The sequence below is a fragment of the Chaetura pelagica genome, unplaced genomic scaffold (genome assembly GCF_000747805.2).
Source record: "Chaetura pelagica isolate M959 unplaced genomic scaffold, ChaPel_1.0 scaffold314, whole genome shotgun sequence".
Classification (NCBI taxonomy): Eukaryota; Metazoa; Chordata; class Aves; order Apodiformes; family Apodidae; genus Chaetura; species Chaetura pelagica.
Window position 1 is genome coordinate 543,904 of NW_009953218.1, and position 16,039 is coordinate 559,942.

At 41.4% G+C, this 16,039-nt stretch overlaps 2 protein-coding genes across 2 annotated transcripts in view; both read left to right on the forward strand.

The window, feature by feature from the left end:
* Nucleotides 1-8,959, forward strand: part of PTPRR (protein tyrosine phosphatase, receptor type, R) — a 160,835-nt gene extending 151,876 nt beyond the window's left edge. The window contains exons 14-15 of the mRNA XM_009997757.1: nt 812-925; nt 7,738-8,959. Of these exons, the coding sequence (XP_009996059.1) occupies nt 812-925; nt 7,738-7,831 (208 nt within the window). The 3' untranslated portion in view covers nt 7,832-8,959. The remainder of the gene's footprint in view (nt 1-811; nt 926-7,737) is intronic.
* A 746-nt stretch (nt 8,960-9,705) lies between these two features.
* The window catches only part of PTPRB (protein tyrosine phosphatase, receptor type, B), a 58,588-nt gene continuing 52,254 nt past the window's right edge, over nt 9,706-16,039 (forward strand). The window contains exons 1-2 of the mRNA XM_009997758.1: nt 9,706-9,760; nt 11,029-11,420. Of these exons, the coding sequence (XP_009996060.1) occupies nt 9,706-9,760; nt 11,029-11,420 (447 nt within the window). The remainder of the gene's footprint in view (nt 9,761-11,028; nt 11,421-16,039) is intronic.

Genomic DNA, 16,039 nt, shown 5'->3' on the forward strand with positions numbered 1-16,039 from the left:
CACTCTTATGAGGCAGGTAGCATTCAGACCCATTGCAGAGATGAAGAAAGCAAGGCACCAAATAATTAAATATTTAGTATAAATCCAGGCGTGGAGATCTGGACCCCTGACTCAATTTTTTGACCGTTTTCCTCATATTTTCCTGACATGCAGCATGACAGGGATGAGCTTCACTGAATTCCACATTACTTTAGCAAGAAACAGAGTGGGGCAAAGATTCTCAAAAGTGTTGGAGGCCCAGGAAGTAAAAATAATTCAAAACTGTTGTTTCCAAGCAGGTATTAAGAAAATCTAAAGAGTTAGAGCACCAAATCTCTCTCCCTCCTGTAGAATCACAGTAGAAAGGACTAACTTCATTGGCATGTTTGTAGGTCCTTTTTGCCTTCATGGTTAGAGGAATGGATAGCAGAACCCCTCTATAATTTGAGAGCTTCAGACTTAAAGCCCCACTGACTTTTGCCTTCAGGTGGGCTTTTCCCCTAGCACAATGTTTGGACTGGGCCAGAGAATATTTGGAGTTTGTGGTGGTAATGGAGATTGGTTTTCTTACCATGCACTTGTGTGCAAACTGGAAATGTGTAAGTCCCACCAATTACCCACAACAACTGGACTGCTGGAACAGTGCACCCTTTCATTTCTCTCTAAGAGACTGAGCTGAGAAGTTATCCTTGCTAGTCATGTGTCCAGGAACTGTGGGTTCCAGCAATTCCATATTTCATTTTGTAGTGTTTTCATATCTATTTAGTGTTTTCCGTGTAATTCCTTTTAACTGTGAACTCCATTTGCCTATTACATTTTGTCTTCTTTTCAGTGCTGGTATAGGAAGAACTGGATGTTTTATTGCCACATCCATTGGCTGTCAGCAGTTGAAGCAAGAGGGAGTAGTAGATGCATTGAGCATTGTCTGTCAGCTACGAGTGGATCGGTGAGTACCAGAAGAACCATAAATCAGTCAATGATTCTGAAAATCAGTAAATTATTCTGAAATTATTCTTAAAGCATTACTGAAATGATTCAGTAATGATGAGAAATTATTCAATAATGATTCTGAAAACTTTTTCACAGTTGAATGTGGCTTTACACGAAGTGGCTGCAATTAGCTTTGCTGACTCATGACAGCATTAGCTGAATATTCAAAGTAACATTGAGTAAGGAATATTGTTTTCGGGTGAAACTGGGTAAGATCCCACTGAATGAAATTATCCTGAGATGGCAACCGTGAGGTTTCTGGGTGCTTGGCACCCCTCTTTTCCCTCCCTGGAGCTTTCTGCTGTCCACAGCATCCTGCTAGCGCACAAGAGACATGGGGCAATCTAGAGGCAAAGGATTGTCTTTGAGCCTGGACTAACAGGCACATCCAGGCTCATGCAGTGTGTAGTTTCTTTATGCAGTAAAGAGCGACAAATCTGGTGCTGCTGTTATCCCCTCAGCTGTGCTAGGGGTCCTTTTGAATTGGGTTGGCAAATGTACCCAGCTTAAGAAAACAGCAAGGCATTTGTTGCAGAATTTTCTTAAGTCAGATAAATTCCCTGATTGAATTCACAGCTTGGGAGCAGGAACACTGTAAGCCAGCATTGTTGCAGAGTGCTTTGTTCTGTGAAACCATGGCTGAAGAGAGATTTGTGTTGGAAAGGAGGATGTGGGTATTGTGCACAATGGAAGCTGCTAGTTTGGTTGTACTTTTCTTTCTTATTCTGCTTGGGGAAACAGGATTTTGTGTAAAGTAAATAAACAAGATTGCACCAAGAATAGAGAGGTCTTATTCCTCTTCTGCTGTAGGTACCAGCTCAGTTAATCTCTTTGCAAGTATATTAGCTGCTCTGACATACATTTCTTCTTTAAGTGGAAACAACCCTTAAGGGTGTAAATGCTGAAAAAGAGTTCAGGTCGAAGAGACCATACAGGATTATTGTGTGCTGAAGAGCTCTGAAAGGTACTGGCACCACAAATTGCTGAAGGACCAGAATCCAAACAGCTGGCCATGTTTATGAATCACCTCCTCTGCCTTCCCCTCCCATGCACCTTCATCATACTAGAGATTGTAATGCAATCCTTACAGGGCAAGATGAGCCGCTTGGAGTGTAAAATTCTCCAAGGGGAGTTCCTGACCTAAAAATCCAAGCAACAGAAAAGATGGAAGAGCTGAGGGAAAAATGCTTACTCTGTTTTAAATTATCAACTCCAAACTTCCATCTCTCCATTCTGATTATCTGTTAAATCTTATTAAAGAATGTTTGTAGTGCTCTCCCACATTTTAGTATTTCTATTAGAATGTAACTTTTTTCTTACTAGTTTTAGAGAAGCAGAACTTTCTTTCACTTTAGAGAACTTTCTTACCACTGTAGAGAAGTGGAACCAAGTGGTGTCAGCTACATCATTTTTTGTAGCATGCATTCAGCATTATAACTGACAACACAATTTCATCAAGTGTATCTGACTAATGACCTTTCTTATATGTATTAGTATCCTAGATAAACTTGGAAAGAGAATGAAAATCTAACCCAAATACTCACTCATAACAGTAACCTGATATAAAAATTACTCAGTCTTGTGATTTGCATATTTCTGTATTTTTTCAAATTTTAGATTATATAAATAGACTCCAAAGACCTTACTTAAGGCACCTCAGCTCTTCATGTTCTCAGGCATTGCCTGAGACAAAAAGCATACCCATGTTTTAATTTTTAAAATTTTTAAAGCCATTTTTCTGGACAAAACTCAGTAACCAAACCTCTTTTTCTTTCCTTTATCCAATTGACCATATTGCAGTATGGATCTCACTCACCTGGCAGTCAGTTTATAATAAGGATTACTAAGGCAGAGCTTAGCAGCCCCTAAAACTAATGTAGTGACTGCCAGCCCAACCAAACTGCAGGTTCATACAGTGGATGAGTATCACTGTTACATGGACAAAGCTCCATGAGACCAGCTTTCCCTGATGACCCAGTCCTGACATGGTGCTCATTGGTTGGTGGTGTGTGGGTATGGCCTGAAGCTGGCAAAATGAACTTAACATCCCACTAGACATGGCTGCAAAAGCTGGCTCTGGCCATAGCAGTGTTGCACTTCAGTTACTGGTGTGGCCAACATTAGCAATGGGGTACAACTAGGAGTAAGGCAGGGACAGAGATGAGGCTATCTTTCTCATGATGCCAGCCAGCAGCTAAGCTCCAGTTTACTCTTTGTATATCAAATTGCTTTCACAAAACAAGAAAAAAAGAGAGTTCAGCAGAAAATAACAGTTTTATCTGCCCAGCTAAGAGCCAGAAGCCTGCCCAAGAGGTACAATGAAGTTTTCGGTCTCTGATACCTCATCTGCACTAGAACCCCAGGCAGGCTTGTTCATTCTCAGAGCTGTACCATCCAGATGCAGACCTACTGATGGAAGAATCACATGTGGGGATATCCACTTGCGTGTCAACTTTTTATCACAGAGATCTATGGCAGCACATCTACCAAAGGGAATCCAGCAATAGAAGAGCTGCTCTTAGGGTGACAGAGCACTGGCATAGGCTGCCCAGGGAGGCTGTGGAGTCTTCATCTCTGGAGATATTCAAAACATGCCTGGATACAGTCCTGTGTAAAGTGTTCTAGGTTATCCTACTTCAGTGGCAGAATTGGATTAGATGGTCTCCAGAGGTCCCTTCCAACTCTGGCAATTCTGTGATTCTGTGACTCTCAGTGACGTTGTAGTGATTTACCAAAACATACCTGCTGCCCAGCACACTCACTGGGAACCAAACCAAGCATCCAGACAAAATGCAGATTGTGGCAAAAGAGTTATGCTCAAGAAGAGTTTAATCTGCTGCCTATGTAGCCCCTCTGGAAACAGAGTTTAAAATAGAGCTCCAACAGGGAACGAGACAGGAGAGAGCTGTTCACAGGTACAGGGTGTCCAGACGACACTTTCTTCTTACCTGTGCAGTGTAAGATAAGGGGTGAATGGATCTGACAGAATTGTCTGTGCTGAGCTAACATGAGGAAATGGACCACCCACTCAAAATCTTGATCCAGGATGGAGATCCAGCCATGCTCAGTGTGGATTCATAGAAAGACAGACACACAGCTCTGGTCAGCTTACTTTTTTTTCCCAGTTCATTTTTTATGTTTTCCAACAGAAACAGGAAATGTTTGATGAGAGGCATCTTCAAGACTTACTGTGATATCGAGAAACTTTGCACATTCTTAGCCTTAAAGGCACATTCTTGGAATGACGTCTGATAACTTTGCTCTTGGCTTCTCAGACAGGATGAAAAGAGTTTCCAGTGTGCGTCAATTCATTGTTTAAGTGTTTTGACTAATGACTTCAGGTTAAAAAAAAATAATTCCCAAACCCTGCATCACATAAATTGTGGAGCAGACTGCATCCAGCTGCACTTGCAGCAAGACAGAGGACAGGGTAGAGAGGGTCCTAGAGCTGGCCACAGTTCCTGAGCCCTCAGGACACCAGGTGCTCCTTTTTCTGAGCACCACCCCAGAGTGTCCCAAAGAAGCTCAGAGCCCAGCAGCTCACAGAGGCACTGGCAGAGGACAAAGGCTAAGCACCCGGAGGTGCCATAGCTGTGGGTACATCCTTTCTGGGCACAAGGGATGTGGGAGAGGAAACCTCCCTCCTTCAGCAGATTTCCTCCTGAAGTGCTCTTCCACACAGCCTTTTGCACAAACTGATGTCGTAGGGTCACAGATAATTCCTTGCTATTAAACATGAGCCTTGCACATGAACAAAAGGGAGAAGGACTTGGAAATTATTGGTTGATATTGGACATGAACTGACAATATGCACTCCCAGCCCAGAAAGTCAACCATATCCTGGCCTACATAAGAAGGATGACCAGCAGGTCAAGGGAGGTAATTCTCCACCTCTACTCCTTTCTCATGAGAACCCACCAGATGTACTGTGTCCAGTTCTGGAGACCCCAACACAAGAAGGACATGGAGGTGTTTGGGTGAGCCCAAAGTAGGATTAATAAAGCTGTTCAGAGAGCTGGAGCACCTCTCCTGTGGAGACAGGCTGAGAGACCTGGGGTTGTTCAGCCTGGAGAAGAGAAGGATCTGGGACAGCGTTTTGCAGCCTTTTAATATATAAAGGGAACCTTAAAAAAAAAAGACACAGAAAGCATTTTACTGAGGCCTTTGGTGATAGAATGAGGGGTAATAGTTTTAAACTAAAAGAGATAGAGACTTAGATTAGATATAAAGAAGAAATTTTTTACTGTGAGAGTGGTGAGACACAGGCACAGGTTGCCCAGAGAAGTTGTGGATGCCCCCTCCCTGGAAGTGTTCAAGGCCAGGCTGGATGGGGCTTTGAGCAACCTGGTCTAGTGGGAGGTGTCCCTGCCCATGGCAGGGGGTTGGAACTTGATGATCTTTTAGGTCCCTTCCAACCCAAACTGTTCTGTGATGTTATGGCTCTCTGAATCCTGTGTATAATGGGACTGACAAGACCAAGTTGTCTGAACCACTATATAAGACTCAGGTGCCCCTAAGCTGACGGGGATGTGCACTTGTTTGCCCATACAGGACTCAGAAGCACCATAACATCTTGGTTATGCTTCCTAGCACAGGGTAAGTGTGGTAGTGCTGGGCTCAGCCCCAGCCAGACTTATACGTGCCTTGTTGGGGATTTCCTATGTTACTTCAGCACTGAAGAGGAAGGAGCAAGGATCACCCCCACAAGCAGCCTCGTGCAGCCAAACTTGTTTTAACCTGTCCTTCCTGCCAAGTCCTTCTCTCTAAATATGTTCTCTTCCTCCATCCCTTCCACACAGCAGTTCTAACCTGGGAAACATACTCCCTTAGAGCACATCTTGGGGGAACATTGATGGGGGAGAGAAGCTGGCTGGGAAGGGGTGTGTGGGCAAGGCAGGACGCAGCAGTGAGGAGGAAGGAAGGAGGCTAAGCAGCACAGATGAGTCCCGTCACCTTTAGACTCTTGCTGGATCACCAGGCAGGGGCCAGGCATAGAGGAGGGCAGCTGAAGGCAGCAGGCAGCCAAGACTTATGAATGTGTGGGTGTCTTTGCTGGCAAAGCTAAGAGGCTGCTGTATTTTGCACCAGATGGGACCATTTAAGGGCTTGTGATTTAATTCCTAGGAATAACATATCATAGTAGACACGCAGCTCACTAAAAGGTGTGTTACAGTTGCCTGAGCTCACTGGAGGAGCAGAGACAGCTGGTTGCTTGCTTAAAGAAGTAGGTATTATTCTAATTTTGTTTTTCCTGCCACAGCATTTAATCATCCAGTACTACTGAGGGGAAAAAAAGGACCTTATGGTTGTAGACAATGTTCTAAATGTTCTATCGTACTAAAGGACAATACTTGTTGAAGCGCTTTAACATTTTTCATATAGCTTTGTGTATCAGTAGGCCTTTTTGTTGCTAGGGTGTCTGAAGGGATCACATGGGGGTTTGTCTGATCTTCTCTTGCAAGATGCCTGGCTTCAACATTGCTCTGGATCCAAATCCCTCGTGAATGTAATTGTTTCAATGAACATCTAACTGAAGCCAAATCCAATATACATCTTAATGTCTTCCTTCCCACTACGCCCATTTGCTCTTTAATCCCCCAAAAGGTAACTAGCTGCTTCAGGGTACCCTGAGGATGAACTGGGGTGCTTGGTTCTAGAAGCCATGTAGGTAGCTTTGAATACCCTGGCAGATGAGGTAATCAAAGTAGAAGTAAGTAAACTTGAGGCTTCACTCCATGGGAAGTGAAACCTAGAAGACCTTAGTACTGTCTGAAAGAGGCTCATTATAATTTCAGAGCCAAATGGTACCACCAAACCTACCTCCTATAGGATATGATCCACCACAATGCAATTGGCACTGGAGATGTGGGACTTGATCCTCGTACATAGACCTCAAAAAAGGATTGTTATCAGGTGAAATGTATTAAATGTAGTCATGTAATACAAGCTGGCTGTAACTAGTCCTTTTTATGGTCAAGTTAAACTCTTTGTATTGTTGGTGCTGAAATGAGTCATGGCTGTGAAATTTCTTAGGTGGCTGCTGTTCAAACAGGATGCATTGTAGGCGTTAGAAGGAGGACAGGAAGAGCTGTTCTCTGCACAGGCAATCTGAGGGTCACCAAAGGTTACATTTTTAGGTAAAGGACAAAAACGAAATGACAGATTCTGAATGCTCCCTCGCACCATTAGAGGTAAAACTGCATCCATGTATCTAGCCTTCCTTGCCCAAGTGACTGAGCAAATTTATCTGTGAGAGTGTTGAAACTGAAATGTAGGTTTTGACAATGTAGATGCCAAATGTTTTCCTCTCTAGTTCTTACTCTGACAGAATTGGGAATGGTGGTTCATGCTGGTCATGTGCTGCATGGCATAAGTTATGAAAAAAGTAATTCTGCTCAGGCAAATCTCCCACTTACTGAAGCAAATTCTAAGTAAAAAGTTGAGAAAAGGCCTTGCATTATCTGGTGGTTGTGGGGTTGGAAGGGGATGGAGGTTGTTAGATTCTTAAGAAATAGATTAGACATTAGGAAGAAATTCATCAGTGTGAGGGTGGTGAGACACTGGAACAGGTTGCCTGGGGAGGTTATGGATGCCCCATCCCTGACAGTGTTCAAAGTCAAGTTGGATGGGGCTTTGAATAACCAGATCTAGGGGGAGGTGTCCCTGCCTGTGCAGAGGGGTTGGGACTAGATGGTCTTTAAGGTCCTTTCCAACCCAATCCTTTCTGTGATTCTATGATTCTATGATTCTGATGTGTTTTCTTTTCAGGGGTGGAATGGTTCAGACCAGTGAACAGTATGAATTTGTGCACCATGCACTGAGTCTGTATGAAAGCAGACTTTCTGAAGAAGCTGTCCAGTGAGGCCAAGAGAAGTGAAACTGAATGTCAGTCTCTTGAGGTAATTTGTTTCATTACCTAACAGCAGCCTCTTCGAGCAGTTTACTGCAGTGGGAAGAGCAGCTTTGAGGCCAACTTCTGAAAGGATTGTAGAGGGTTTGGCAAAAGTATAGAGATTGCTGGACCCTTACTGTATATGAATGTATTGTGAGCTTCCCAAAAATGATTTATAAAGAAGGTACCGTACTGAAACTGCACTTGGATTTCACGTATATATCTAAAGGTGGGGTTAATTCTGTAACACTGGTGTCTGCCATATGGAATGTATGTATGTGTTACTGCTGCAGTCGGATGGACATTGGAACTTCCATGGAAGAAAAGTTTATCAAATGTACAAATGCTTTAACGTTTGCAAAATGTCTTGTGAATGAACTGTCAACTGTACTGTAAAGTGCTATTATTGATTATGTGGTGAGCTAGTTTCTTGGCCACATAATATTCTTGCTGCTAAAATTGCAAGTGTTCAATTATGGATTAAAAAAAAAGAAGATGAGAAAATAAAAAAACTAAAAGTCTTGTTTTTGAAAATATTCAAAAGCAGTTAATATTTTATATGGAAATGTATGTTCTTCATACTACTAACTATTAAATGTGTATTTATGGTAGGTCTTGCAGAGCAGTTGCAGAGCACAATGTCTGTTATTCAGTGTGTATATATTTACCCTATACTGTTGATTGTCCTAGAACATGCTTCTGCTACAGACCTGACTCCAGTGCATTTGTAAATGGTGTATGTCATTTTACTTTTAAAAGAAACTTTGTAGCATATCCTAAATGGTAAGGATTTTAAATATTTGTCTGCCTTTGATTAATATGGGATTTTTTGCTTATGTTGTTTATCTGCTCTATCTCTTTCAGTAAGAGATAGATATCTTTAGTGATATGAACTGTTCCATGACAGGTTATACAAGAAAGAAAATGCTGCTATGACTGTTTCCTTTACTGTTCAGTAAGAGTTTGTTTTTTAAGAGAAATGCAAAGTTGGCATTATGACTTACAGCACTGGGAGGTCTGTTTACAGGGTATAATGAGTTTTTAATGCAGCGATGTTGACTTTGCTTCATACTGCTAATAAATTACACTTGATATAAATTTTTTACTGAAGTCTGTGTTCTTGCCTAGAGTAGTTAAGGCACCACACATTCTCGTAGCCCCATAAACAGGGATAGCCCAGTACAATTTGGTTAGCCTTCACCATGGCTTCAGACCACTGGAGAGCCAATCCAGAGGAATGGGCAATCTCCCACTGACATTTAGCAAGGTGGATCACCTGATAGGAAGGCAAACCAGCAGCACTTGATCCCTCAGGGGGAGTTAGTGGAAGACCCAGAATACTTCAGAGCTTTGCCTCCTCCTCTTCCATTTCTCCTCCCCCCTCTCCACTTGGCTTTTAGAACTTGTGGGGTTAGAAATATCAATATCAAGATTTTGTTTGATTTTGTATAGTTACCAAAACATGTGTATTTGTTCCATGAGTAATATAGTATATATTTATTCAGCACTATCCAGATCACCTGCAGACTTTTAGTATTTCACAGGCAACAAATCACATGAAAGTATAGTTGCTTTTCTTTATTCAACATCATCTCTTTTAGTTTCCTGGGTGTTTGAAAACCTCTCTCTCTTTTGCTTGTATTTTTCCAAAATAAAGGAACTATAAACTCTGAAAATCATATGAAAGGACAAAGTGGTGTAAAACTCCCCAAAACAATTGAATAGAAGGAAGTGCTCGTCACTGACTTTTTCCCCCTGTGAAGGCACATTTCCTTCCTAGCCTTCGCTTCACTTATCTGACGTGGGTTTTTTTAAGAGAAGCGTGGGGAGTTGCTAGAGGGAAAATGGATTCTTTATTTCACGTCCTGGTTTCTACCTGTCTTGCCTTGACATTCTCAGGTAAGTGTCTCTCCCCACTTCCCCTCCACCATGTTGCTCTTTCTGCCCCCGAGCAGAGCCCTCTGGGGCAGCTGGCAGCTTATAAAAACCGAGTCACTTCATCGCTTGGGTTCATACAAGAGGAATGGGGGGCAGGGCCAACATAACCCGTTCTGTTTAGATTTCTTTCCAAAGGAAAATAAACTGTCTCCTTCTATGCTGGAGATGCTTCTTTTTTTTAAAGAGGATCTCCTGCTAGATAATCCAGGAGCTGAGCTTTGGGACAAGCTCTTTGAAAGGGGAGATTCCTATTTTTTATTCCTTCTTTGTGAAACTTCCAGAGCCAGGAGCTTTCTGTGAACACAGAAAATACCCAAGGCTGTAAAAACAGGGGGATGACAAACCTCAACCAAGTAAAATAAATACACGTATTTGGTTTAGCACTTTGTAACTAGTGAGCCTGCAATATTGGAGTAACCAAGAATATAAAAAGAGAAAAACTTAAACAAGATGTGTCAGGGAGGCTGTGTTTAAAATATCCAGTTCCGTGTTCTGTAACAAGTACGGATTTTGCCTTGGTAACTTGGGGCGGGGGTTGATGAATGCATTGTAGTTCTCTTCATTTGAGTGTTTGGTGTTGATCTCTAAGTGTGGTGACACAAAGACCTAATCTAATATGAATTAGCATGGTGACAAAAAATAATAGCTAGAGACGCTGGAGTAAATCCAGTAAAAGAGATGTACTTCCTATCTGTAAAAAGCCTCCATTCCTGTAACAGCACAGGCACTGAGGAGCACACAGATTTGGGAATATCCCCTTGCATGTTTTCTACAGAAACACTATGAATTTTACTAAAAAATTTCCAGGCATTAAATGATATTGTAAAAAGACTGTCATACAATGGAATGAAGACAGAGACCTTGTGTAGATCTCTGTCTGATTTCAAGCAAGGGAAGTGGGCTATTTAAAATTGGTATTTAAAGATAATAGTTCTGGGATTTCTGTTATGTTCATTTTAATTTTTTTCTTCATTTCTATATATCATGAAGGTTAAGGTGACCTTTCCCACAATAGCTTGCTTTTTGCATTCTCACTCTTTACATTACCAACGCTTGCATCATGTGGGTTGTATGTCTGGGGTTTCACTAAAATAGGTTCAACACATGAAAATATATAGAAAGTGGGGAGAGAGACTTCTTTGCTGCTGTATTTTAAATCGTCAAGAATTGCTTTCTGTTAAGTAACCATATGTAATCTATTGCATTTTTCTGGAATTTTCCTCTTCCAGAAGGGTTTCTGATTATCCATGTCCAGAAACAGCAGTGTCTTTCAGAAAAGAGAGGAGTCATTATGGAGAAGTGCAATATGACCAACCTCAACCAGCAGTGGCAGTGGACAGCAGATGACAGGATCCTTCACGTGAAGTCTGCCCAGTGCCTGAGCATCTCTACACGCTCTGCCCTGTCATCTCGCAGCATTGTTGCTGATTGTCCCCAGGCAGTCAGGTGGACTTGCCACGAGGAAGATGGGCTCCTGAAGGTGGCCAACACCTCTCTCTTTCTCACAAAGCAAGGTCAGAAAGTAATGGCCAAGCAGAGTAAGAAATACCTTCATACATGGATGCAGCTAGAAGCCAGCGAGACGGGAAAACCTGTTTATGTAAATCTGTGCTCAAAGCAAGGTGAGCTACTCCTTCAAGGAACTATCCTGGAAGTTTTGGTAACAGAAATGTCTCTTTTATGCTAACTCAGATGTTTGAAATTTAGGTATTTTATTCATACAGAAAAATGTTTTTCATAGTTGAAAATAGTTTACAGAATCATAAAAAAGAACAGCTGTCTTTCTCACAACTGGTGGGGGTTTTAAGCCATTTTATATTTTCAGGATGTCTCCTCTTCACTCTCAAGCTTTGGATCAAAGTGCTTATGTTCAGCTCACTATTCTTGCGTCATTTCCTTTTTCACTTTTAAACAGAATTGTGGGTACTAATTCCTAATACTTTTTAAAATTATGGATGTATAAAAGTCCTTCTCCTCACTATTCATTTTATCATATAGATCCAGATCCAACCTGTCACAGGTAAAAAGACATGAAAATCAAACGCATGCACAATTACTTCTGTTATTAACTCAAATGCATGATTAGAACTGACATACAGCTTATGCATTCACGTGTTTACACAGTGTCACGTTGCCCTTAGATGCAGTATGTATGTAAGAACAATCAAAATCCTGAAAATAATGAACTGAATCAAAAAATCTCAGAAATTCTTTTAAGTGCACTTTGAGATGCATGGTTCTGTGCACATACCGACAGATGTCTTGGTATAGCTCTGTGGTTGTATGTTTCTATATCCATAGCAAAAGGGAAGGTAGAACGTTTTGAATACTGCTTCATAACACTTTCCTTGATGTCCTGTTGTCAACCCTTTTTTGCATATGGCCAAGTATTCAGAACGTTTAAAGCAAATCCTTGTTCTTTCTAAACCCCCATTCATTGTAAGGCAGGGTATCACTTTTTTCAGCAAATTAGCACATGCAGAACTCTAGTCTTAGCATCAGGACTAATCAAATAAATGGAGGTCTGAAAAGACAGTTTGCAGAATCAGGGAATAGAAAATGGACCAAGGTATCATTCCAGCCCTATTTTAGGGATTAAAAGGGCAAAATCTTTTGAAGTCCTGTTTATGTGGCATGTAGAGTTTGCTTAATCAAAGACACCATGAAAAGTTAAGATGAGGTATGCAGGCAGTGTTGTTTTCCTTAGAAGACTGGATGAAGTGTGGCCTAACAGTCAAAGTAACTTTACATCCTTTTCTCAATCATCCTCAAAGAAAAAGCAATTGAAGATCAGTATGTAGTAAGACAATTGTCACGGGGTATTATATTTACTGTGCCTAGCCTTTTAATGAATTTACCTTGATTTTCCTGAAATTCTATCCATAGAAAGGCCTGTAGATCCACTTCAAGGGTCTCACTGATTCTACGCTTATGATCTTCAATACCTAACTAAGAATTCCAGGTATATAAGAAACTCATAAAAAGTTGAAGTAGTGCAAAGAGATTTATTTTTCAAATAATAATAATTATTGTTTTACTTGTTGTACTTTTACTACAAGAACAAAATATAATGCCTGCAGTGCTGGTCTTGACATCCATATGTGCATGTCAAAATTATCAATGTTGAATACGTAAAATCAGTCTTCCAAGAACATCTGTCTGCTTTCAGTGAAAGCAGCAGTGGATCAGCCTAAAATAACATATTCAGTCTATATTTAGCTAAAAAAATGAAAACTAAGAAAAGTCTTTGGAGCTGAAATTACTAAGTTTTTCTACTCCTGACTAACACCATATTTTGATAGAATGTATGCTTTGTTTTTGTAGTACTCACAAAAATAGTTTTATTCTGGCAAAGGAGTAACTCAGTGAATTCCACCCCAAACATCTTATCAGCCCAGATATAGTACAAGCTCCAAACCCAACAACTGCAACTACCTTTTATTCTGGACCTAACTCAAATGCCAACCATGATTTTTCTGAGCCTGGGGGAAGTCTGAGCTTAGAGTTGGATTTCAAATCAACCATCTGAGATGTGTTTGGATATACATTTTTCCTACAATCCTGACCAAAATGATTCTGTGGAAATCAGGATCGGTTTATATATGTATCTCATGGCTGAATCTGGCCTCTGGCTGAAACAGCTGACATAAAGAAAGGGCCACAAGGTGTCAATCTCCCTTGAGATGGCAAGATATCAGAGTTCATCAAGTTCATGAGGAGATTTTGGGCAGAGAGAGGAACAGTCCCTATATTGCTAAGGCCTTCTTCTCACTAACTGGCTTTTGGGGTCAGAGCTTCTCTAAGCTCAGGATGAAGGAGAGGGACAGGAAAAAGAACAGGGAGAAGAACAGCATAGGGGAGGTGAAGGGGTAGAAGGCAGTATGACTAAAAAGAGCAAACTTGTTGCATGCAAAGAACAACTGCAGAACAAACCCTGCCTCCTCTTGTGTATCTGGAAAGCACCCAGAGCACCACAAATACTGATATCACTTCTCAGTTCTGTAAGGTATTCTGACAAGCTTCTTTTGTTCTGGGTGGGTTAGTTTCAATAAAATATCCAATTGCAGAACAGAGGCAATGCTATGTGGCACCTCAAATATTACAAAGCCTCAAACAAGCTTCAAAACCACTGAAGACCAAAAATTATTCACTTCAACAGGGAGACACAAGTCCAAGCTGTTTGCTGCAGTTGTTCACTGAGGTCTAGAGACTGTTGAGCAGTCTGCATGCAAAAGGTGACATGAACTGGTTTGTAATGTGATGCTCTGCACTGTTTCTCTTCTACCATATCATATATAGTCAAGACATCTCTTGAAGGAATTGTAGGTGCAAAACCCTTAAACTTTGGATATCGAGACAAAGTCCCATTAGAAGAGATAGCTGCTTTTGTGGGGGAGAAGGGTTTTATTACTTACTGTTATGGGCTAAGCAGTTAAGAACCATAGTGGGATTTACAAAGATAAGTATGAGAGTCTGTGCAGAAGCTGGAGTGGATTTCAGCTTCTAAGTGTCTGAAGAAAGGGCTTATTTCGGTTGTCTCAACGTAGGTGCTTTTTGCCATTTGAGATACTTCAGGATATCCCACCTGACCTCCTACTGCCTACCCAGAAAGACATAGCTCTCCCATAAGTGCCATGAGAGCCCTGAGCAGATGCCTCGCATGCCCTAGGGCAGTTCAGATTGCACTAGGCAACTCTGTTTAGGCAAGTGAACCAAGTCCTAGGTGTCTACATATAATAGTTATCTTTCTGAGCTCTCTTCAGTTGAGAGGTAATCCATGGAGTTAATGGAGTCTAGTAACCTTTCAATGGCAAAAAAATCCACCTCAGCGTGAGCTGGGGCTACCCAGAGTGTCAGAAATAGGGCTGTTAGAGCTATGGTATTATCAACATAGTTACATGGGATGTCCTGCCACCACTGATGCTGAAAGACCCTTTAAGTGGCTACTTCAACACTTCAAAAACAAGTAAGTAAAAGAGCTGCTCAGGAATAGACTTGATTTAGAGACATTTGACCTCTCTGGCATGACATACAAACATTGCTAACTTCTACCACAATTTCAGATTAAAAAGGTAAACATTTTTCAAGTAGCATAGATTTTGCAGTTCTTAAAAGGTCCACATTGAATTGGAAAGAAAGGACGCTTAGTGGATTTTGTTCTTTTGTCACGCTCCTACATACATCAGAAATCTGAAGTATGGTTTTTAAATGAAGTCTTTATTTTTGCAGTCTACTTACAAGTAGTTAGGCAGGTAAAATGTAATTCATTTTGTCCTGCACATACAGAGAACTTTAAAACAAGCCCTTCTAGTTTCAAGTCCCGCTGTTAGCGAGTTAGTTGTGGTCTTACAGAGTAGTTTTGCTTATACAATAGGTATGTGATTCAGTTATGTTTCACTACCAGTTCAGCCTTAGTTTTCTGAAACTGTGCTTTCATAGGTTAGGCAGATTGGTAAAACACAAGCTATTTCAGACAGCTGCACCACACCAGCTCGTCTGAGTCTGAAGACATCACCGTAGGGTTCTCAGTACTCGGTCACTAATCAGCACTCTTGCTCACCATCCATGCAAAACGTATGGATTTCCTTTCCTTGTAAGGAGCCTGCTGCTGTGCAGATGGATGCAGTCTGCAGCACATCCCATGGATGAAATATGCACTTAGTCAGAATGTCATCATTTCTCCTGGGTGTGCTACTGGTGATTACAATGGTATGTTCACACACTGTATATCATTCAGCCACTAGTGATCAATGTCAGTGTCAGTTCTGCAGTTCTGTTCCCATGAACAGTTTTATGACTGATATCCAAAGAGAGCACTAGAACAATGCTAAACACTTCTGAAAAATCCCACTGTTGAGATTTCTGTCTACTTTACTGATGTCCAGGAGGGAGGTGAGTTTTTTCTGGTATAAAAATTTGGAACTCAAGTTATGTAGAAATCAGTTTGCTTGGGACTTACAATATGCAGGTCTCTTTCCTAAGTGCCTACCATTGAAGAAGGGCTATGAGGGTCCATTTCCATCCATAGATTACAGGAGAAACACTGTTGTCAGGCTTTGCTGGGAAAGATTCCTTTAGCTGGGGAAACCCAGGGTAACCCTGAACTTAACAAGAGGAACTGGGTCGTGCAGTGACAAAGTACTTGTTCACGGTGCCTCCTCAGGCTGGTGGAACATTTCTGCAGACCTAGGGTTTCACTTCCAGGAGGGTCGAGCTCTGTCCTCAGCTTCTGCAGCAGGA